General features: G+C 32.8%; 1 protein-coding gene across 1 annotated transcript in view; it reads left to right on the forward strand.

The window, feature by feature from the left end:
* Nucleotides 1-26,244, forward strand: part of LOC128995130 (glucose transporter type 1-like) — an 87,884-nt gene that overhangs the window by 31,176 nt on the left and 30,464 nt on the right. The window contains exons 4-8 of the mRNA XM_054420039.1: nucleotides 14,908-14,975; nucleotides 16,532-16,754; nucleotides 17,337-17,528; nucleotides 21,473-21,779; nucleotides 25,909-26,004. Of these exons, the coding sequence (XP_054276014.1) occupies nucleotides 16,576-16,754; nucleotides 17,337-17,528; nucleotides 21,473-21,779; nucleotides 25,909-26,004 (774 nt within the window). The 5' untranslated portion in view covers nucleotides 14,908-14,975; nucleotides 16,532-16,575. The remainder of the gene's footprint in view (nucleotides 1-14,907; nucleotides 14,976-16,531; nucleotides 16,755-17,336; nucleotides 17,529-21,472; nucleotides 21,780-25,908; nucleotides 26,005-26,244) is intronic.

Here is a 26,244-nt window from a genome sequence, read left to right on the forward strand (position 1 = left end):
TCTGAAACTATTTTCTAGTTGAATTGTAAAGCTCTGTTAGGTCTTTTAAATTGGGAGTCACTATATTGTTGAACCGGGTTGACAAATTAAATAGACATAATGCCAACTTAGGATATAGATATTTACATAAAACTTGAAACGAAGGTATATACACTTGTATTCTTAACGTATGTAAAGTTTGGTCAGGATTAAAAAATATTTACTAATTTTATTAACATAAAAACTGCCGTGAAAATACATTTTTATTTTGTTGGTTCGGGTAAATCGTAGAAAATATGAACTTAGAATTAAGCTATGTACATGAAACGTGGAATGAAGGATTCATTAGGTATTCGGTATTAGGTATTCTAAACGTATGTAAGGTATGGTGACGATAAAAATTACCTAACTTACCTTATTAGCAAAATACCGCTTCCAACAAAATAAAATTAGCTTTTTACTTAGCTTTTTTAGTTAGCTTAAATACAGTGATTTGCAAGTCCTAAGCGCGTAATAACGGTGTAATTTAAAAGTATATTTTTGTACTTTTATTTCCAAGTCGTATTAGGCTTACCCGTAAGTATGTTTTGTAGCTAGCAAAATCTTGAACTTCTTTTACAATGATTATTTTACAATGGTGATCTTCTACAGTTTAGAGAATTTTGTGCAGTTATTAAAGATGAGAAAGTTTGTTTTACGTGTTTGAAGTAGAGGTAGTAGGACAATATTGCATTTAGCTTTTTAGTTATTTTCTAAACGTATGTAAGGTATGGTGACGATAAAAATTACCTAACTTACCTTATTAGCAAAATACCGCTTCCAACAAAATAAAAATAGCTTTTTACTTAGCTTTTTTAGTTAGCTTAAATACAGTGATTTGCAAGTCCTAAGCGCGTAATAACGGTGTAATTTAAAAGTATATTTTTGTACTTTTATTTCCAAGTCGTATTAGGCTTACCCGTAAGTATGTTTTATAGCTAGCAAAATCTTGAACTTCTTTTACAATGATTATTTTACAATGGTGATCTTCTACAGTTTAGAGAATTTTGTGCAGTTATTAAAGATGAGAAAGTTTGTTTTACGTGTTTGAGGTAGAGGTAGTAGGACAATATTGCATTTACTGAATTTACTACTGTAATTGTTTATGGATTCTTGTGCTCTTTGTTCAAAATTAAACATCCTATAGTGATATTTGATATGCTTGTGGGTCGGGTCATTCTAAAGGCTTCAGCAACTGTTGTTCCTATATCCTGTAGAAGCAGTGAAGTGGAGAATTGTTGGACAAAAAATATACCGGCGGATAAAACCGTCTATACGACAACGATTATATAGGTCTTCTTGCAAATTATTTTTTTTTTCAGTTTATGGCTGATTTATGGCATAGCTGTTGTTCTTCTTCTGTTTAGAACACAATTAAGACTATGTCGTACTGCTGGCCAAATGATCAAAATGTATATTACATTCCAATTCTTTTGGTATGCGGAATGCTGACCTAGTTTAAGTTGCTCCCGTCTTCAACGAACAAACTTATTCCAAATATAATAACCGAAGTTTTAGCCAAATATACATAAACATAAGATTGATCCTAACCTACTTCAAGCACTTTAAGCACTTGAGGTCGCCGGATCGATCCTGAGAAGAGTCTTCATCTTTTTATCGTCCGAAACTAAACCCTGCTTTCCTTGATAAGTTTACCTATTGAGAACATTATAAATTTCAGCTGATTTTAATCACTAAAAAGCTACACTATATAGATATAATAATCTATACAGGGTGTTCATTTGAAAACTTTCCATATCTGTTGTGTGCAAAGGTAAGGCTTTTAACATTTGTTTGTTCTCATTTCCCCCTAATTTGGACATGCCAAATCCATTATTTTCAATTTTAAAAAATGCCCCAAAAGGGCCCAATTCGGGGGGTAGGGGTGCTTTTTGAGAAATTTTCAAATGTAAACATGGGTTGTGTGATACATCAATTTAAAGGTCTAATCACCCCAATCATTTTGGTGCAAAAAAAGTTTAATTATCTTTAACCGTATTTACAGAGTGGGTCAAAACGTTTTAAAAAAGGACTTAGAAGTTAAGTACCGTATTACCCGAACTACTGAACGGAACAGCGCCAAATTTCTTTCCAAGCTTATTCTTGAGCTACTCTTTAAGATAACTTGTAGTAAGGGCATTTTCCAAGTTATTTTCTAATTTTTAAAAAATCCCAAATTTTAAGAATAAAAGAAAGCTGAAAACTCAAAATTCTTAAATAGCAAGGTATAACAAATTTCATACCACGTGAAAGGTCCTTTTTAAACATTTTACGTATTTAAGTTTTCTTTCTATCTCTTACCGTTTAAAAATTGCAGTAGAAAAACACAATTTTCTATGGTAAAATTGTAACTAGTTTTCTAATAAAACACATTGCATTTTGTTCAACGATGTAGTAGAATTCATAACAAATTGATCGACTACTTTTACGTGTGTCAGAATTCATCTTGGACCCCTCATCCTGTTCTTTTCTCATTGGTAACTGAGCCAGTTTCAGAAAACTTCCTAACTAAATCATTTACAGCCATATGACTCAAGGTTATACCTGGATATCTATTGTTAAACACTTTGCAGTTATCCTGGAACACTTTTGTTATGACCAATAAGTAAAATAAAGTCTATTTTTTTAAGTTTACACCATATTTGATTAGGTACGACAGGAAATGGTACTTTTGAAATTAATACTACCATTGACTAGTCAATGGTACTACAGAAAGCGGCCCACGCTTGGGTTTTTCTCATCAGCTATAAAACTTGTTTTTCACAAAGTAAAACGTAATGACTTGTTTGCCTATCTGCCTAAAAATAATTATGAATTGTTTCCTTCAGTTATTGCACCGTTTAATGTGTCTATTGACGAATTTTGGCTGTTTTATTAGAAAACTAGTTACAATTTTATCATAGAAAATTATGTTTTTCTACTGCAATTTTTAAACGGTAAGAGATAGAAAGAAAACTTAAATACGTAAAATGTTTAAAAAGGACCTTTCACGTGGTATGAAATTTGTTATACCTTGCTATTTAAGAATTTTGAGTTTTCAGCTTTCTTTTATTCTTAAAATTTGGGATTTTTTTAAAATTAGAAAATAACTTGGAAAATGCCCTTACTACAAGTTATCTTAAAGAGTAGCTCAAGAATAAGCTTGGAAAGAAATTTGGCGCTGTTCCGTTCAGTAGTTAGGGTAATACGGTACTTCACTTCAAAGTCCTTTTTTAAAACGTTTTGACCCACCCTGTAAATACAGTTAAAGATAATTAAACTTTTTTGCACCAAAATGATCGGGGTGATTAGACCTTTAAATTGATGTATCACACAACCCATGTTTACATTTGAAAATTTCTCAAAAAGCACCAATACCCCCCAAATTGGGCCCTCTTGGGGCATTTTTCAAAATTGAAAATAATTTTATTGGATTTGGCATGTCCAAATTAGGGGTAAATAAGAACAAACAAGTGTTAAAAGCCTTACCTTTGCACACAACAGATATGGAAAGTTTTCAAATGAACACCCTGTATATTATATTATTAAAGTGATACATTCAAAGTTTACTCACGTATGTCAACGGTTAAGGTCATTTACCATTACCAAATAAAGACATGGGCATAAGACACATCAAAATGAAGCTTAGAGTGTGAAGATTTGCCTAAAATTATGTACAAATAAGGGCTCTGCTCCACAGGCAGATTTCCAAAGGGCTGCGTCTGACATTCTTCCAAAGTTTAAATTAATTAATTTATTTAATGAACAGCTACAATGATAATGATAACCCTAGTTACCGACACGGCGTTTCCCTTTGCAGCAATCCTACAGCAAATGACCAGGTTATATGGCATAACACTGTCGAAATTCCGCTTAAAGCTCCCTCTTTTTTAAGATACATTTATTAGACCCACCTCGTACATGTGTAAGTGAAGGCCATGACAATGATAGCAATTATTACAAAGTAGATCCTATGTCTAGAGGATAAGACGGATTAAATAAGACAATCTTACTGACGCGTATGATTTTTTAAGAAGAAACTCTACAAAGGCACCGATCTTGCAAGATACAATATAGATAAGCTGTATTAAAGGATATACATTTACAGGCCAAGATAAACGTTGTTATCGACGGATGTGACATGTACCATAATGCTGGTTTCTATTTTTACCTACAGATTTTTTTCTGTCGGAAATGTTTCAACTTTATTTTTTTGAATTGCTTTAAAACACAAGATAATTGACGTATAATCATGAACACAATAACAAACCAAAACTAACCAACCAGTAACTAATCAGTAAACAATAACAGTAATCAGTGTATAATCAGTAAAACATGAAGGAAAACAGCTGTTTCAAATCATAGCTGATCTCCATCAAATGGCGGTTCTTGGCTTTTCCAAAACAAAAGTTCAAACTTATTTTTTTATCATTATCAAAAGTCCCCAGTTGGTGTTACTCTGGTGTTCTTTTCTTTGGACTAAACTATTTTTTAGCCAACCTTATCGTTATTATTAAATTGTGTACTGCTATCAAAATTTACAAATATTTCGTTCTCTAAAATACGTCGTAAATGAACAAATCATAGACGATTTCAAACCTAAATACACAAAATGTTGAAGTGTTATCTCCAAGGTTATTCTTGTAAAGAGATAAAGTTTGAGTAAATCAAAACGAAATATAGTTTTTTCGCTGCAAATAAACATTTTGAAATATATAAGATTATAGGTTTCAATTTATATTTAAGTCATAGGTACATCAACTATTTACTCAATCAGTTTTTAGCATTTCTCTGTTCAAGAACGCTTTGAAACTTAACGAGTGATTAAGTGGAATTGACTCCGATAAAAGAATCTTCTCCTATGTGTGGAATCTTGAGTAAATAAAATGGTTTCAGCGAATTTCCCATAAAGGGATTAAGCTATTACCGCAGGTCTCATGGTAAGACCTCGACCCGGGACCGATTTACTTTTTCGTTTTGAGGTCCCAAGATGCCAAAACACCCCCCTATGTGTGTGTCCGTTAGCGCGATAACTCGAGCAAAACTGATCCGATTTTGATGAAATTTGGTACAAACGTGTAAACCTACGTTTATTCAAATGAGTTCGCGAACTAGCATGATCGGACTATTGGAACGGGGTTTTTTGAGGGGGGAGGTTATGGGGTAAAAATTGGTTTTTCCCATTTTTTACAAAAAAAATTCACAATTTTTTTTCAAACTATTTTGTAGAGCTTAAAAAAAGAAATAATTTTGTATATTGAAGCGTTGTTGTATGCATAACGTTTATGGAGATAATAAAAAAAATAAAATCAAAATTCCCATGTTATTCTTATGGAGAATAAATTAATAGACTGTTTTTTCGCAATTTTGTTTATTTCATACTAAGCTATCAACGTTTCAATAAAAAAACACACCTCAATACCTTACCTGTCGCAGCAAACCCAGGTACTCATTAAAATAAATGTTATCTAAGTAGGAAATAAACCTGAGTTTTCAGGGATTATTTTAGTAGAAACCAGTCAGGCACATGGAGATTCGCGTAGTCTGCAGGTTTGTGCGGCGGGGGTATTTTATTAATTTATTTGTTTTTAGAAGGAAAACTCTAATTCGTTTAAATGTTACGCCGGAAGACCACGTGATTAGTTTAAAAAATAACAAAATGACTATGTTACTTTTACGGTCGGGACGAACCGGATTATGCAATTAGAAAACTCAAGAACTGAAAGCTATAAATTTATCAATTTATTTAAATGATACATTTATCGAAACCATTTAATGGTTGATGTCATTTCGTTGACGATTTTCGGGTGGTTTACGAAGCGAAGCCATTAGTGAATCATAACGACTAGACTGCTGACGATCTTCCAAATATACAGATAAAGGAAATGGCTCAAGCTTTATGGCGTCTCTTTAGAGAGAGGATGGTTTATTAAAACGTCAAATAACGATTAAAATATTGACCTACCTAAAATAATAACAATATCGATTCAAGACTTCGACCAATTAAAACCCTACTCGGCCAGTGACGTTGTACTGGTGTGTGTTTATGTAGAAATCATTTAAGCTTACTTCCTACTAATATGAACGTGAAAGTTTTGTAAGTCGTGCAAGGGTATAACTTTAAGTGCCCTGATGTTGGCAAAAGATTTTACTGTACTCTTAATTTGCATATATTTTTTGTTACATTGCAATGCTAGTGGCTGTGTTTTTCTACACAGCTACTTAAACTAAACTGAAGAGAATATTGTACGAAGCTGTAAGCAGTTGACTTTTGTTTCTAAAACAATTGGTGAATGTGATATAGTAATATTATTTTTGTAAGATTAATGGTTAGAATGTAAATGTACCTTGAAGTATGGGAATAACAGTGACACATAGTAAAGTTCAGCGTTTTGTATACTTCGTTCATGTACATTGATGAAATTTGTGCACTAATAAAAAATATGGTAGTATTTCACGAAAAGTAGTAAAAGTTTTGTATTCTTTTTTTCTTACTATGACATTTTGGAACCATATTTTTTCTCTTTCGCGTGGCTAATCATGGGCTTAGGGGCTAGTAAATCATAAGTTATTCATACGGTAGTGGACGTATGACACAAAATAACTTGTTTACCTTTCAACTTTGAATAATTGATAAGGCTAGTGTTTAAAACATTGTTTTACATCAGTATTCCGACCACGACGGTGGCTTAGTTGAGCTACATAGAAACTAACTATTTGGATGGATACGAAGGACTGAAAAAGGAACTAAGATAGATTTGTCTGAAATAAATATTCGTGTAAATGGATATCTAATGTATATTTTTTTTATTAATCGTATTCAGTTTTGATAAGATTATTAAATAATAACCAGGAGTGATTAAGACAAAGTCGGGTAGTTACGATACCTAAACTAAATAATTTAGTTTACAAAAAATCGATTATAAGTCCCTTCATAAACTCAGACTACCATATTTTCGTTGTGTAATATTATTTGTATTGTAAGTATCAAGGCTAAATATGATCCATAGACTTTGGAATCATGTCTGTCGTCTGTATAATTAGATTTGGATGATATTTGTCCTTTAGCAAAATCTGAAACATTTTTAATGTATAAGTATCCGGCTACTTTCTAGTTTGTTGATGTAGAGTATACGTATACCGTACTCACTTTTGCAGTCTGTTTTTACTCTTGGTAGCAATACCAGTGGACTAGCAATCTTGTATAAATAAATTGTGTTATATAAAAAAGTTTAATATTGGTGATGTAACAAGATTAATGAATAGTATGTCAAAACACACTCTACATACATTAGGTAACATAACCTTTTGGTCCATTGACGCCAAGATGAACAGGTTGTTGTAGCATCCTTCCTTATTTAGAGAAACATTTTTGGAGATTACTTTTGAGACAGGAGTTGATGTTATGTTTACGGACCTATTGTGGCCAATTCATTTTCAAATAGAACGTAGATTATTCAGTCACTCATTATGAAGTGTGCTGTAAAAATCAATTTTCTTGAGTATTTTATACGATGATAGTCGATGTTACGTCAAAGGTTTCTTTACAACAAGTCTTTTTAGCACGGGACATATTTTTAAAGTCGGCGAATTTGACAGTAACCAGTTATTGGCAGCAGCACAATCGAAGTGGCTCAGTATTCCACTACGTCTATGTTTATTCATACTAAATAAAACTTTAAAATGTGAATTTCTACCCTTAAAATAGTCGAGCGAAACTAATATATACACACAGTTATGTATGTGGCATTAAATTATGTACCAGAAAAATAATGGGTATATGTAATAACGATTACAATCTAAGACATTTTGGATTTTGGATTCTAGGAATCCATCGTTATCAGTGAGTTTGCGCGTGTGAAAATAGACTATAAAAGTGAGTGTAATGATAAAGCACTTTCTGTTACGCGCAGTAGGCAACGTTAGTCATCTATTACGTCAACTTTAAAGTGTTTAGTATGCGAGTTAGTGGTACACTTTGTTTGTACGGTGTGTAGTTCCGGTGTGTAACAACCTTGACGATCTTTTCAGACTCATCGCAGCAAGATCTTCTACGAAAGGAGTGTTACAGTATTGTATGTTTTACTAAAAAGGAACTTAATAGGTAGACTATTCGTATTCCTGTTCTAATATTCGTGATTGAACATTAATTAATTTGTAGTCCAATGTCAGGTGGCATCTGTCCCAGAATTTACACCAGTTGATATAGAAATTTTACAAAAAAAAATTTGCAAATATGTTTTACCGGTAACTGATGGGTTTTACCAATTGTATTATCTCTGAAAGAAACCAATCTAAACACATTATGGCGTGAATATTTCATGCAATTGATTTTTAGAAGGGGTTGTAATGGAACTTTTTGTTTTCTTAGTAAACCATAAACTAAACAATGTCAATGGTACTTTGTGCTTTTTATTTTTGATACACTCATGATTTATCACCTACTACTTTGTGGAGCCAATTAAATTAAATTACAGGACATCAAATAATAATAGTGACCCGTTTTGGTCTGTAAAATGGTTATGAAAAATTTAACAATTCAAATTTGATTCATACTACTTATTTCATCTTGACAGCAAGACAGTTTTGTTTACAACTGTTCAAATTTCCAAGCCGAGCATTGAAACTGATTTGTTAAGATCTAATTTTTGAAAATAAATCGAGGATGCATTTTCTTTTCGAACCCTATTATATTTTCAAAATTATAAAAAACTATGTATGTAATATTGTTGAGTGTGCCTAAGTCAGTGCATTTGGTATTAAAAATAACATTCAGAAGCTGAATTTTATGAAACAGTGTACGAATACGACTCACCATTGTCGAATCAGGTTTCAATAAGCAATTTCTAAACTCTGGCCTAGTAAAAAAGCAATGTAGTGAAACAATAAAACGCATAAAGTTATCTTTGTCTTGAATTGGAATAACCAATTGGCCCACTTGACTAAGCTCTCAACTCCAGGTTCCATATCCGTGTCTATAAAATTCAGCTTATTCTGAACAAAAGAAAAGGATTTGCCATGTTTGTTTTTTAACGGTGTGTGAAAACAATTCCTTTGTATAAGATGCTTTAGTTGTGAATGCATCCACGTTTTATTAAATCCTCATTTAAATGCCACTCTGAGTGGTTATAGTGCTCACCTTATAATCAAAAGGTCGCCGGTTCGATTCTGAAAGGGGAGTGTGTGGTGGTTCGAAGCAGGACCCAGTCCATGACCAGTGTGCTTTTAATAAATGGCCCTGGGCTAATGAAACAGCTGAACTTAGTCAGTAAGCTACCTAAGGAATCTCACTCCAGTCTATACTAATCCTAGACTTATTTGTGTTAAAATACGCACCTAGGTGGTGTCCCCATCTCAACTGCTAATATAATGAAAACCATAGCTTTTCAGGAAACACGGATTTTAACGAAACACAAAGTGAAGTTGGTTTTAATGAGATCCCTAATTAGTTTCATTTTATCTTACTGTAAAATAGTTGGACTTTTCATATTGCTGGTGTTTTTAACTACACTGCGTTTCGGGAAGTAAATAAGGAAACTCCTCCCGTTATCAAGCGATTCTAATCCTCATTAAGAACAAAAATCCCCGTTCACAAAATTTAGGGGGTTTTAGTGACAGAAATCTATTCCCTCCACTTGGCTCTACCTTTAAAACAATAGGTTAACAGCTGATATAAGCAAATATTTTTCAACAAGTCAATCAGCTGCAACATACATTAAGCAAAGATTGGCGGGGAACTTCCCCTAAGACCGCCTAAATTTTGTGAACAAAGTGATTTTTTATCTCATTTTAGCAAACTGTTAAGATACCAAAATCAGCTGTAAAATTTTGAAATGTTGGGTGAATCATAGACTGTTTAGACATTTGGCATATCACATCTTGATTTTCTGGAATCACTGGAGTTTAGAAAAATAAACTTACTGTGTATGCTTAATTATATTTTGGAAAAAATTAACAATACATCTAACCCTTTCCAATCTTGGTCAGTGTTTACATGTTTTACGTTCATGAGTTTGTCGATAATATTAATAACAACTTTAAATGAAATGGTGACTACTGTATTGCCTTTTTATTATTGCTGTGTAAAGAAATTCTAAAAAGGGTTTCACTTAAATCCTCGCTTAAATGTAAGTGGTTTTACAAATAATTGTCATTGAATTTCGGATAGTGCAGTTACGTCCTATCTAAGATGGCCTATATTAGCCAATTTTTTACGTTTTTCTTTCAGTTTCAGTTTACATTAGTAAAAAATTGGCATACAAATCGGTAATCAACTCAATCAATTAACTCAACTCAACTATGTTAATATTATTCTTAAGCCGGATTTAATTGAACATGGGAATATTATGACTATCACCAGCCAAAGCTATTATACAACGTTGCATAAGGATATTGTTTAAACCGTGATGGCGTTCTTGACCTTGACGAGAGCGCTGCAGTTTTTAGTTACGTAAGTCCTTGGAATTCGTTCCTTATCCTAGGTTAGGCCTGTTGTCCACAGAACACTAAATACGAATTCTTATTTAGTGATCTGTGCTGTTGTCGTATTTTTTTAACACTGCATGAAAATGGAATTTCTTATAAGGTGGAGGTATATTTTTTTATCTTTTCCTGGGTTTTATTCTATGCTCTGTGACCCCTATAATAGCGCAGCGCGTTCTGAAACATGCACTGGTCTAGGAGCGCACAGGTGTAAAAGCAGCACCGTTGCTAGGAAACCGTTACTTTTTTTCTGCGCGTAAGATTAATACACCAATAAAATACTGCGGTAATTTAGTCACGAGCGGCTTCTGATTGGTTGATTATTTATCATCGGCGAAATGGCGGTTTGTTAAAAAGTATCTATAATAATTCTCACGAAGGGTTTTGTCGTTGAGGTCATGCAAATGCGGAATTAAAGAAATTGTTGCATTTATAGAGTTGAATTAACTTAGTAGAATATGTTACATTTATATACTGTACCAGTACCGACAATAATTAACAACATAATCGCAGGTTGAAGGGTAGGGTCTATCTGAAACATTCGGCGTGGTAAAGATTTAAGTTTTTTTAAAAACTAAATAGTTTTGTTTGAATTTTAATCTTCGGTAGATGAAAACGTCGTTGAATGTGTAAAGTAATGGCGATTTTTTTTCTGACGCAAAACAAATCTATCTTTGGCTCCATGCTTAATTCAACCGTATTTTCATCAAGTATTCAATTCGCCAGTCAGCGACGACGTGGTCATCTCTACATTATAGATGATCAAATAATAGCAAAACTCAGATAAAATGACATTGGATGAGCAAAGCTTGTTTTAGGCATGAAATTAAACTATTCTATCCTAACCTAACCTAACCAAACTTGCTGATTATTATTAGTTTTTTGTACTGTAACAGATGTTGAGGACGTAAAATATGATTCTTTACGATAGGTTACCTTTTCAGTTTGGTAAGATATTATGAACTGTCTGTATAAAAAATTAACGGTATTTTACATTATGATACATTAATGATTTAATGATAGTCTGGCTGGATTTAATTAAGTTCTTGTATTAAGGGAACACAGTACTCCCTATCCCGCCCATGTTAAAATGACAGTTTTTAGGTACACATAACTTTTACAATTGTACTAAGTTTAATACATTATTACCAACAATAATATGAAGCAAAATAAGGTTTTGAGCAAAATTAAATTGTTAGTATGATTTTAAAAAATTTATAAAATATTTTGTAATTTTTTAACATAAAATATTTTTTTTATTTCAAAGGTTTTTGGTTGTCACGGAAACTGATTCGTATTATTGTTCCTTATCATATGAGGAACACAGACACCAATTTTTATTGAAATTGGATTATAATTGAGGAAGAAAAGTGTACCTGACTAAAAACCACTTGACTTTCGGAAAACGACAAAAGTACCCCCTGTCACGGGTAGTAGTAGGACCCTTGGGCATGCTAAAGTAAGAGTGTATAAAAGTCGCTGTATAGCTTAAAATATTTTTTTCTTCCATAATATTTGGTATGTACGTGTTCAGGAAAGTGTGTTCAACAAAACTAAATAGTAAAAAATGTTTAAAAAAATTTAATATTTGACGGCGAACCCTCTGCGTCTTGATTAGTAGTAGGACCTTGGACATGCTAAATTGGGCTGCAATAGTTAAAAAAATAGCTGAAAATTTTAAAAATAACTTTTTTCTTCCTTAATTTTTATTATATCTACGTGTTCAGAAAAGTCTGTTCTACAAAACTAAATAATAAAAAAAATTAAAAAAAAAATATATTTGAGTACTGTGTTACCTTAACTAAACTTCAACATTAGGGAATGGAATGTCTACCATATTAGGTCACTAGGCCTGTTATTAGTCAGAGCTATAAATGTTATAAAATTAACTCGACAGCATGCATTTTTATGAATCACCATAAAGGACATTCCATAGAGTTCTAAGCAAACTCAAAGATATGCTTATAAATCTGGCCTAGCACATTCAAATAATGATAACCCTTAGACTAGCTGTACTTCAGTTGAGTCTTACTAACCAGTGTTCCTAATTTGATAAGAAAACATTAGGACACTTTAGTCCACCATTACTAGAGATTGCCTGACTTCTGAATTGGCTTGTTTGTGTTGGTTTCTCTGTGTCTTCCAAGTTACCAAAACCATTATGTTAAAAACATATTGATTTAGAAATATATTTCTTGAAATTAATTTCAAAGTACATAAAATTATATTGAGCCACAAACAAAATTTTTGCATAAATTTTACTTGAGAGAATCAAATTTTATTTTGGCTTAAAGAGCAACCTTTTGTAGCATATTTGTATTTTATATAATTTTCAGAATGTTATTATGGTTAATTGGCAGCAGTGACTGTTCCGTTATGATTTCTTTCAATAAATTACCCTTGGGGTCATATTTCATATTCCAACCAATCACAAAATCTAAGTGCCCCTGTCAACCACCAGCTTTAAGATGTAACATTCAGTTGAATTGTTTTATGATTTCAACCAATGGTATACCTAATTTAGTAATTGAATACTTCATTATTTTCTGGCCCATACTGTGTTGTGTTCCTCTTATGTTAAATGTTAAGTGTAACCACTACAATTTTGTAAAGAATTTAAATATGTCTTGTAAATTACCATAGTAAATCTTTTTACAGCTGGATAGATTGTAAAATACCTTAAAAGTTAAGCCTATATTTAGTTTTGTTCATGTTAATTTCTGTTGGCTTGACACAAACATTGTTGCCGATAAAAATAAATTGAGCTGAAATTTATTATTTTCCAAAATTTTTATAAGCTAACACTTTTATAAACCGTTGACCTGTTTTTTAATTTCTCAAAGTAAACTGTTAAGAAGAACCTTAAGTAACTCATAGGTATTTTTTCAATTGAATCGTTTATTGCAGAAACCCCATAACCAACATTTTTCCCCACATGAAAAAATTAAATTAAATTAAATTAAATTAATTAAATTAAATGTTTGGTGATTTCTTCACCAAACATTTAATATACAAAAAAGTCACATTAATTTAGAAAAAAATTTGGTTATGTGGTCGCAATAAACGGTTCATTCTTCTAAGTATACACATTTATTTTTAACCACAAAACTAGTTCTCATAACAGCTCTATATTGGTGGTTACCTCATGTCAAATTCACATAACTGTGTAGACCTACTCTGATTAGCTTTGTTTATTTCCTTTATCTACTGCACTTGACAGAAGATAAGTTTATAAACAAACAATAGTTGAATCATTACTATTACATGATTAACTAATATCCTAATAGTTGTTTGTGGAATGAATTTCCAATTTAATTTACAATCCATCAATTTACACATTTCCTTAATTTAAAGCTGGTTAGATTCGACACTAGATTTAAAACCTTGAAAACCAAACCACATTATTTCGTGGTCTAATAAATAGACAAGAATACTATAGCTGGAGCTGGGTGCATGGTGCAGTTGTTACTTTAGAAAGTAATGGAACTAAAGTTGTATAGTTTGTGTAATTTGTATTTACATATTATGCAAAATTTATTTTAGAATCAAATCTTGGTTATGACAGTTTAAAGTTGTTAGTTTTAATTATTTACAGCACTGTATAGGTAATGCTGTTGTACAAAGTAGTGTCTATAGGTTGTTTTAAAACTGTAACTCATCTTACAACAGCTTATTTTTATATATGGTTTTTGGATAAAGCATATCTGTTATAATTCATTGGCTGTAACAAAAATTTGTTATAATTCATCTTATAGGGAGGAAGTTTAAATTATGTATCAGATAGTCAATAAATCCCCTTCAGTGTTATCTAAGTACTAACTAACGCCTGAACTTTAGAACTTTGGTGTTGACAATGATTGGAAATATCAAAGAGAGGAAAACTTTCACAATCTCTATTAACCTCACAGCGTGAAGTATCATTGGTTGTTTGACGCTAAGCGGTAACAATGAAGGCTTTCCATTGTTGTAAAGTAGGAAATGTTTTAAATATAAGTAGAAAATGTTTTAAAAATATATCTTAATTTTGGTTTATTAACAATGTTTAGAATATGTCTAAGTATTGATAAAGCATTACTCTCATAAAATTAAACTTTCTGCGTCTGTTCTTTGTTACCATGGAGACCAATCAATATTTACTTATTTTACTCTCACCTCAGACCTTTGAAAGCCTGCGGGGCAGAGTCCTAGGTTAATATCGAAGCTGGAATAGTTCTATATGTATTTACCCTCAGAGATGTAGCTTTATGTTTGTCCAATTTGAGCCCAGTGGGTTCAGCAGTTTGAGTTTAACTCATACAAACACACACACACACACACACACACACAGACAAACAGACAGACACCACCTCTTCTTTATAATAGTATAGATTTCACCAAAATAAGTTTGGTACTAAAGGCCAATTGATAATTTTGTTTCTTCTTTTTCAGGTAGCGTTAAGTTGACAAGAATCTCTCTCACCATGGCGTTTTGCGGAATCGGCAAACATAGTTTTGAGGTAAATTGAGATCATGGTTCTTAGAGGAAAATTATAATAAATACCTGGTGCATGGGGATCACGGGAAGTTGCTTGAACAATTATTAACTAACTATATACCATAAGTAAGTATCAAAAAGCTTTACTTTACAGTGTAAAAAACTGTGGATGAATGTTACTGGGTAGCAATTAATCAATAATTAGTTTAAGTAAAACATATAACACCCCAAACTAACACCCCTAAACCTTGCCTCGTAGATAAAAGTAATTATTAAAATATTTATTCAAGCATTCAATAGCAACCAACAAATTACATGTGATTATTGTTATTATTACTTACTGCCACAAATACTAGAAAAATACCGGTATGGATCATAAAATAACGTTTTTGACCCGACATTAAACACAACCCCTATACTAATAGCATCAATTAACATGTGGTTTTGTTTACTTTCGGGCCAAAATGATCCATGTCTTTTCTAGTATTCGTGCTTACTACATATTATAGGAATCTAAAAGAAAGTAGGAAAATATTTACTTATCTGCTTGTCATATACATACACGTACCTATAAGTCTATTAAGTCCAATCAAGGAATCATTTTCAAATACTTACTTACTTACTGCCGCGGCTCTTGGTGCCCAAGGAGGTACTTTGCCTCGCCAACACACTGCCTCCAGACTGCACGATCCACTGCTTCATCCTCCCTTCTTCCCATTCTTCTCAGGTCTCTTCTAACTTGATCTCTCCACCTCAACTTGGGCCTTCCTTTTCAAATAATGTAGAAACTTGGGCCTTCATTTTCAAATAATGTTGAAAAAAACATACCACTTTGAGTTAAACCTTTTTAACCAATAAAAACTTTAATGTAAAATTAGTGTCATAATTCTCTAAAATCTTAATACGGGACTAATCCCCCCCCCCTGCGAATGATCATTCAGATACAGATTTAATAGCTAGATAATTAACTTTAAGAGTAAACATTTCAAAGGCACAAGGTTGGTTATGTGAATGCACAAATATATCAAAACATTTTTTAAAAAGAGCTATGATTGATTATGTTGAGAGGAAAAGCTCTCAATGTCTGGTTGAAAAGCATTAAAAAAATAATATATTTTTTCCAATTGTCTAATAATCATAAAAAAGCTAATGCAGTGCTAAGGGTTGGTATAAATATTTTAAAAGCAAGTTATCTGAGGAAAATTCACGTTCCAAAATACTCGTTCTGAAGCCGAAACAAATTCTCAATTGTCGAATCTTGGTTGTCGGAAAATGAGCGTATTGTTGTACTGAGAAGAGTACTATTCGACGTTTCCAACACCTTACAACCATTCGTATTTGAGACAAGCTACAATTCAAAATCAGTACGATTCTCTAAAAATATAGCTTTGTCTTAAGGATAAATAGCTGCAAGTATTTTTCCCAGTCGTATGACACCATCATTACCTGAACACCAAGATACGATAATCTACTTTGACCTTGGTGGCCTAGTTTTCCAGTTGTGTTTTCAACGAATATTCCTCAGATAACAAAATTTGTCGCATGCTTCACATTTGGCAATCTGGTGGTGGTGCTTAGGTGGGGGGTGGAGAACGGACAATCTTTCCGGGGTTGAGAAACCTATGAAATATTCTGGTGGACCCGATCGCCTAGTGGAAGTAGTCGAGCCGCGCGGACGCAGCAGAGTTGGCATTTTGGATGGCGAGGAGCTGACCTCCGCCTGGCCTCACACTCAGACCCTCAGTGATGCGACGCAGACGACGGAAGACGACGAAGCAACTCTACGGGAACTGCTTATGAGGTATTGTCTTGGCGAGAACAGCGTTTGTTTTTGTTCAGATCAAAGGAGAAAGAGTTTAGACTACAGTTGACTCTAGGATAGTTATGTGAGCGGGAGGGTGTCGGATTACCAGAAATAATGCAAAATTTAAACTTCCACCCTGGTTATCTGAAGGTTGTGGATAATCCCGAGAAAAGTTCAAACCTTTTAAATTGTTAAAACTTAAAACTTGACCGAGCTATCTTTGATCTTGATTTTGATAAATGATCCTGGCTGATGATCCAGCTGATCTCGGTTGGAAACATTCATTCAACACTCATCATTTACTCATATTCACCTCACTCTAGTGTGTCGTAGTTGTGAAAATCAAATTAATTCAAGAAAAGAAAACCAATGACAACTTATATACACTCATTGACTATTGTACGTTCAAGTTGACAAGGTTATTTTGGTTCCATTAATGGTTTTTCTTTCGTAGGCCTGGTTATTATTCAGTACAGTTTTGTTTTACGTATGCTAAAAAAGTCAGGTACTTTTTTTATAAACCAAACATGCGCAGTAATGTGATTATTTTATTTAACAACCACTTCTATTCACTGTAAGGTTGGGAGAAGACACCGCGGCAGGAAAGAGGAGACTCCTTTCACAGCCTGAATATAAGTCCAGTCCTGTATTGAATGGGTATCAACCGATGCCTCATTCATCGGAGCAACCGATTACCGAGATTGTTGGACTATCAAGTGTCGGATTACTGAGTGTGTCAAATTATCGAGAGTCAACTGTAGTTGTTAAAAGGTTAGATGTTTACAGTTAAATGTTTCTTGAAACTTATATTAGTGTTAGGAAATACGAGGGTTGTTCAGAAAACAAGGAAAGCTCAGACGCCGATTTACATGTGGTGGTCGTGTACTTCCTAGTTCACATGTTCACCTACTCAATGACTGTCCAAGTATCATAGTGGTAGTTTAAAAAGTGTGCTGCAATTGAAAATCCCTCAAGTTATAAGGTGCAGATAGTACGGTTTTTGTTGGCTACACTTAAAACCCCTAGAAATTTATCCTCAAGGTTGTAAAGGGTACGGAAACAACGTAGTAAATGTAGGTTCTGGAAAAGGTGCACTGGTTTTAAAATGGCCAAACTAAGGTTTGCGTCCAAAATTTAAATTTTTTTGCATGATAAAAAAAACACCCTCCTGAACTCACACATCAAATGCACACATGTTCGCCTTCAATCATTCAAACGGAAGATTTCCCCTCAACCACCCACCCCACAGTCCATACCTGGCTCCGATTGACTTTATTTTGTTTTGAAGACTTGGTTAGGAGCACAGCGATTTGATTAAGACGAGGACCTCCAATAATTGTGTGTCACTGGGTGGCTGAGCTCGTAAGTTGCAGAATCGACAACATAGGAATTTCAAAACTCGTCCACTGCTTTTATAAATGCCTCGATTTGTTTGGCCGCTATGTAGAATTTCAATCTATAAAATAAAATAGTTTTCTTGGACCAACTTTTTATTTTATTCAAAAACGTTCCTTACTTTCTGAACAGTTCACGTATTACCCTACCCAGATTATTTAACATTTACATCTGTACCTATGTTGTTTCTTTTGGATGGGGTCATAAATCATTTTGCAGACAATAAGAAATCTTTACGACAGACATTACTCAGCTTTTCTCTTCTGAGAAGTAAACTAAATTGATTTTGTGTTTTAGCTTATTTATTTTAGTTCTCGGTTATTTATTAAAGGTACCGTGTAGTCTTCTAGTTAACATTTATAATTATTATTATTAAGTTTCCTCATAACTGTTATTATTTGGTAGGTACCATGGTTTTTCCTTTTTAATGGTCCATAACTACAACCATTAATGCATCTCAATGACTTATTTTTTAAATATGAAAACTTTATTAATAAACGTGAATAAGTGTGGTATCTACTGGGTTTTGTTTTGTATTTCCCTGTATTGTTTTAATTTATTTTATTACATTTAATTGTATATTCTTCTATCAGTTTACTTTATTTTCTTGTATTATTTTGTTGTATACCGGTAGTCTTATATTGTTTAATTGTATTCTGAATATTTGTGGTGACCTAAAATTACAAATGAAGATCCTTTTAAGTTGGAATTCTATATGTGCCCTTATATAACCAACTGTACAGCTTGTTTTAAAATAAAGCCTTTTCAGTAATTTGGGTATTTTTGGGGCCTTAATTGGGTATTTTTCTAGATATTGTTTAGTTTGATGTTTTGAATATAAAATTAGTTGGATATAAATTAAGACCAAACTAAAATGACCGTTTGGAGTAAACGTTATATAGATTTTGTAGGTCAAACAGCTAGTATCAAAAACTAAGAGAGAAATAAACACCGACTACAGTGGGCCTTTGATTGCGAAGTTCTCTTATAGTATCCAAGGCAATAGTAAGCTTGTTCTACAGAGTGTTTGTTTAAAACCAATCGAATTTACAAGAGCAAACCTGTAGAAGTAAAAAAAATACCCCCCGCTGCAGCAAACCTGCAGACTAAGCGAATTTCCATTAGCCTGATAGGATTTACAGTAAAATGTCCCCTTAAAAATATCATATTTATTCCCTATTTAAATAGAATTAGTTTAACAAGTACTTAGGTTTGCTGCAACAGGGAGGGTAAAAAGGTGTTTTTTTTATGTTAGTTTAGTAAGAAATGAATGTATTTTCCAAATTCAATCAAAATATGTTCATAAACAAGCAAACTACAACAGTTGACTTATTCTCCATAAGAATAACATGGGGATTTTAAATTTACAGTTTTTTGGAATTTTCTCCGTAACCATTAGGCGCACAATAACGCTTCAATATACAAAATTATTTGTTTTCTTACGCTCTACAAAATGGTTTGAAAAGAAATTGTAAAATTATGTGTTTTTAGGGTCAAAAATGAGAAAAACCTATTTTTACCCCATAAAACCCCCCATAAACCCCCGTTCCCATAGTCCGATCATGCTGGTTCGCGAACTCGTTTGAATAAATGTAGGTTTACACGTTTGTACCAAATTTCATCAAAATCGGATCATTTTTGCTCGAGTTATCGTGCTAACGGACACATATATATATATATAAATATATATATATATATATATGAATTTGAACGGATGGTGATTTTGGCCTCTAGGGACCTCAAAACGAAAAAATAAATCGGTCCCGGGTCCAGGTCTTACCATGAGTACTACGGTAATAGCTTATTCCCTATATGGGAAATTCGCTAATATTCCCTATATGGGAAATTCGCTAAAAAAAAAAAAACCATAAGTTATAGTTCAACATTAAGCTTTATTTTTCTACTTAGTCTAATGTCTGATTTGCATAACTGCTTTGCTAAATATGCTATATGGGTTCATGAGTGATTAATTAGTTAATGGCAAACATGGTTTTCAACTATGTAGCTCGGTTGGAGACTCAGTACCTAAAGCATTAATACAATTTATGGGCTCCAATATCAGCTGTTCAGGCTATTTCCATTGTTATAAAGCAGAAGATAAATGCACTAAAAATCTAAAGTCTAAAATTTGTTGCATATATCAACTATTTTAGCTACATCAGCACAAAATTGCAAATACACTTTTGGCTGATTTTGTTTACTTTATGTTCATATATTTTTTTACCTGTTTATTTTAAGTGCTAAAAAAGCTGATAAACACAAAAACATAACAGTACAATAATGTTTTATTCATAACAACTGCTTTTTAGCGAATTACCCTATAGGGAAGTAGCTATTACCGTAGGTCTCATGGTAAGACCTAGGCCCGGGACCGATTTACTTTTTCATTTTGGTTTCCCCAGAGGCCAAAAACACCATTCGATCAAATTTATATATATATATTTTTTTTGATAGTTCTGTTCTCTTTTTAGGGCTACTTTTTCAATTAATAAGCGAAATAACAAAAACCAGAGTACGGTAACCTGAAATTCATTTTTATTTAAACTGATGCGTATTATGAATAACCTTAAACATAAATGTTAATTTAATAGATTAATTGAAAACCAATCCAGGCAAATGGAAATTCGCTAAGTCGGCAGGTTTGCTGCAGCATATTTTACCAAATCAGAAGAAAAATTTTAAGTCAGAAAATGTTCAGCTGATCCCCTTGACTCCAGCTGATCCCCCCCCCCCCCCCAAGGATAAAAAGAACTACTTAAGCCCCTCAATGCATGTGTAGAAAACAGCGGTATTTTCTGCAATGTGACTAAAACTATTTATAGCTACAGGCAGTGCTCGATTTGTAAAAAATTAGGTGCCGAAACTGTATCCTATTTAATGTGATTAGTACCTATTTACGTACCAATTTCTACCAATATTTTTATCTTTCCGAAAGAGAGGTACCAGAACTCCGTTCTGCCGCGTTCCCCTACAAATCGAGCACTGGCTACAGGTACTTACTTCAGGTACAGGTACGTTTGAAAATAAACAACCTGTACAGTCAGAACAAGGTTTAGCCAATGTATAGTAGCTTGTAAAAGACAGGGTTTCATTATAGTTACAATTATTATATTCAAGTACAAGGAATTTTTACAAATAATTTAAAACAACTTTCAAAAGCCTCACAAGGTCTGCAGCTAACTGTAGATAACAATGCCCCCAAAAATGCATCAGCAGCATTCCACTTTTTGATTTATCAAGAGCTACATGAACTGTACCGTAGGAAATGAATATAAAGTAATAATAAATAAAAAATTAGTAAAGGCGATGCTCGGGTGCAGTCTACAGAGACAGGTGAGCATCATGAGCATGAATCTGTCGGCCAAGCTGGATGAGCTGCAACAACGGGGCGACCGTCAGCTGGAGACGACCGTCGCCCTGTGCGAGATACGCAGCCAGCTGCAGGAGCTCACAAAGTCTGTCGAGTCGTGCCAGTCCGAGGTGAGCGAGGTGAAGCGGGACATGGTGGCGATCAAGAACGAACTCGACACCGTGCAGCAAGTCAAAGAGGAAATAGAAGAGCTGCGGGAGTACGTGGACCGACTGGAGGAACAGACGCATCGGCGGAAACTGCGGCTGCTGGAACAGGTGCCAACCTAACCTAGATGTCTGCATGCAACAGGCGGAATGAGCCTTGCACTCTTTGTTTTCAATGTTAGTTTGTGTCAGAATGTGCCAGATTTAAGCCTCTCATACACGATCGGATTTGATCATACAGTGAGTAACAATAGTGTTGTCGGTTCAGGTGCTGAGAAATACTTTTTTTAAGGTTCGAAAGAAAATGGAGCGTGCTGTCCTTAATCATTGGGATTTCAATAAATCGTGTATGGGTGGCTTAAGACTGAAGCCTCCGTTTAATCACTGTTTGTTTCCGTTTTTGTTTTCGATGCACCTTACTTTACCTCTGGAAATAGTGGGGGTCACAAAAATTGTGAGTGAAAGCAATAAATCAAATTTAGTTCTCAAATTTTGTATTTTAGAATAGTTTTTATCCGTTTGTTATTGTTCTGTTTTCTGATTTTGCTTTGTGTAGAATCAGGTAAAAAGATATTGCCAACAAATTAGGACTAAAAAAAAACAAATCTATTTTTAGTTTAGTAGACTTTATTTTCAGTTAGTTATAATTACGTAACCCTAGGAATTCTGGAAAATGATTAACCTAAAAGTGTAATAAATATGTAATTTAGAAAGTTTTAATTTAAATAACCGAGCATAACCAAACATATCTAAACATTTTGCATGAATAATTTTACTGTTATTTGTGTTTTCACTGATTACTGGTAAAATTCCACATGAAAATCCAGACCAATCAAAATGTGTATCTCAATTAAATCTATTCTTATTTTAGTTAGGACTTTCTCAATCTAAAAACATGTAGGCACATTTTATCACTACTTTTCTGATAGTTAAATAACCTACTAACAAATCATATTTATTAACCATTTATTGTAGTATCAGAGAATGTCAGATCTAAACAAGTTTCTAAAAACATTTATTTTACCAGAAAAACAAAGTTACCAGAAAAAAACCGTAATTCAAATAAAAAACTAAATAATTAGTGAAAGCAACTGTTACAGCTTGCAAGAGAGGTTTTGCGTAGTTTATATACAAGGTACATACTAACAACCAATTGTCTATCTATGGCAGCTACAGCATTATGGACAAAAGGCAAAAGGAGTGGTAACTATGGTTCATTGTTGCTGGTTTGCTATGTACGATGCATATTATTGGCTTTGTGCCATTAGTGCTCTATAATATATGATAGGCTTAGATATACATAAACGTGACAAATTAAATGCTTGATTAAAAATAATTTTTGCATCCCGAAACAATGCAATCTAAAATTTTGAATGAGCGCTTAACCGGAATTGCATTCTTAGATTGTAGTCGGAGAGAAAGATTTTTTGGGATTGCATCAAGGAAGCACAGAAAGGTTAGACTGTGAGGTTCACTTTTGTAGGGTTCTAGTTATGATGGTAGATTAAGTAATTGTAGTTTTATATACGTTGAACCATAATTTGGATATGTTCAATAATATTTACAAAATATTCTGATTTTATATTTGTTCGATGTGAAAGAGTGAGAAAATAGTTATTTACCTTAACCAGACCAATAGCTATTATTACTATTATTATTTTATCCTTTTGATTTTTTTTTAATAAAACAATTTATTATGTATTAAAAAATATAATAAACAAATTATAGCATTGATAATAATACCAAATTAGTTTTACAATTTAATATTTATGTATCCTATTAAGTAAGAATAAACTCCATGACAGGATGGCAAATGTTAAAATTTGTTCTATCGTTATTGGTTATTGGTTTTAAGTTTAACAAACCACACTTATGTATGTTTTCGTTTTATAAATTTGACTTAATGAGGCATTTTATTATTACTATACAATGGATCTTCCTATATACAGTGGACATTTCTATACTGTAGAATATACAGTAACCCATTTATTATTGGTATTAACATTTTGAATACAAAAATTCTCACCATACCAACTGTGTTCTTTCATAACTAAACTGTTAATATTATTATTTAATAAACATCAAATGTTTTCTTTTAAAACCAAAGATAACAAATAATGTACTCTCAATCACTTTAATACCTATAGAATATGTATGTAAATAAATGGTATCAGCAATCTAACACATACTTTTTCCCATTAGCTTTATCATGGGGGTGGGAGTATGATATTTAATAGTAAAAAACCACAAAAGTTTAGTTAGAGTTATAAGGACCATACTATTTTAATCAAAACAAGCTTTTTCAAGAATCCGATTTTTTGTTTTTTTATGGGAAAATAACATCAGTTACAATCACTTTTGAACCGTAATTTGTACAGAAAAGTCAATGGTATAACATACTAAACTGTTATCAAAATCGTTCATGCCATTTTTGAGAAAATTCAATTTTTTCATTATTTTATGGGTTTTTATAGGACAATCCCCATTAAAAACCAAAATTTTAAAAAAATATGAAAAAACGCCCAAAGACACTATGAGTTAGTACCTACATACCAAATTTAATCAAAATCAAACTGCATGTGTCATCTTTAGCTTTGTACACATCCACAGACACATACACAAGCACACTCACACACAGACATCACTTCGAAAACCACTTTTTTGGGTTCAGAGGGTCCCAAAACGAATATATCTACTCAAAACTCAAACTCAAAAATGTTGGCGAGAACAATAAGTACCTTCTCCATGTGGTATATGGGCAGAAAGAAAAATGAGATTACGGTAGGGTAACTACTATTCATAGTGTATAATTTACTGTTTGTCAACTATAATGGTCTTTTATAATTTGCTTTTACGTGTGTTAATCAGTTGTGTAGTGACGTGGGAACGTGTGTGAATGGCGTTCCCACTCTGCTTTTTCCAAAGAACCTATATATTGGTAAGCGACCTGTTCTGTGAAATGATGACCTGTTCTGTGAAATGATGAGCGTTCCAACACTGGAAAATTTACGACTACACCACTGGTGTTAATCATAATTTTATGAAAGCAATCATAATTGAACATAAATCTATCAAATCAAAATTGTTAATATACTCACACTATATTTGTAAAGTGTATATTTTAACTGTATATTTTAACAGATAAAAATATGTTGCAGTGTTAAATCTTTTCAGGAATATTCTAGCTGCCACTTGGATGGATTGGAGTTTTTGTTTAGTCGCATGTGCATGTAAACATTAGTTGTAAATTTGACTCTCAATGTTGTTTTACAGATTTATCTAAGAAAGCTTTAACCTTTTCCGTATGGAAACAGTTAGGGTATTTTCATTCATTAGTTTTGCCAAGTGAAATGAATCTGCATGATTGTTCTATCATTTGAATGAAAAATGTATATTGTATTAGAAATTTAAAATAATATAGGGTTGATTTTTGGAATAGTTGGCTAGGTTGTTGTATACAGATTGTCTGATTGATTTAATTTTGAATGCTGATCTACTTGCTTAAGATAGTTGGTGTGGTTTAATATTTAAAAAGCAATAGAATAGAACTTTATAGTGAACAATAAACATTTATTTTCAGTGTTCCAGCACAGCCGGGAAAACAGGTGACATTGTCGAGATGTACCTTAAACTTTATAAAGTATGTTTTGTTATCTAATTTTTTTAAATATTCAAGGAGATTGCAGGTTTTATTTAGATTTGCACTAAACATTGTAACGTCTTAAGAAAAGTCTCTTTTAAAAAAGCTCATATTGAAAGTGTAATTGTTCCTGAGTTCATCAATCTTGAATAGAGCTGTTGAACTCTGTCTTGTAAAAAAAAACGTTGTATGTAAAGATGAGGAATCCTTTTTATGACTACAACTAGCCTTATGATGATTTTTAAACCTACGAATACTTATCTAACATTGTAGTAAAAGTTAGTTATATTTTTCATGCAAAATTTATATTATTACGTATACTCTTCATTTCATTCAGAATTATAATAATTTTTCAGGTAAAACATTAAACTGTATAAAAGAACAATTCATGTTTCCGATACACAGGAAATATTAACACAAGAGTGTTTACGATTGTTGTTTGGAAGGGGCAAAAATTCCCCTTGAACTGTGTCGTAACCCTGAGACTTGCGTTTCAGTGATAAAAAAAAATACTAAGAATGATTGTTTGTTACGATTGTGGTTTTAAAGAAACAAAAATTAAATTTGAACAATTGTTGATCCCCAAATCTTGTGTTTCAGGGTCTGACGTTCTTCCTGTGTTATACGATCCTCGCCGCTATGCTGGGAATGTTGCAGTTCGGCTACAACACAGGCGTCATTAATGCTCCTGAATTTGTAAGTTGTTCTTATAGCTTACTACCTAATCTGTATTTTAAAATTATAATTCAAGTATTCTCGAAATAATTTAAAGCAAAGTCACTGATTAGGATATTTTATTAGGAATAGAATATAGACTAGCTTACCAGAGAAAATCAGATTCCAGAGTTATTAGACACTAAAAATTTGTCAAACACTGATATTAAGCAGTTGAAGAGAAAAGATTTTCTAATTCATATTCAGAAAGTTTTATCAAAT

Source organism: Macrosteles quadrilineatus, unplaced genomic scaffold, assembly GCF_028750875.1.
Source record: "Macrosteles quadrilineatus isolate MER2022 unplaced genomic scaffold, UCM_ALF_1.0 Scaffold_5__1_contigs__length_97177068, whole genome shotgun sequence".
Classification (NCBI taxonomy): Eukaryota; Metazoa; Arthropoda; class Insecta; order Hemiptera; family Cicadellidae; genus Macrosteles; species Macrosteles quadrilineatus.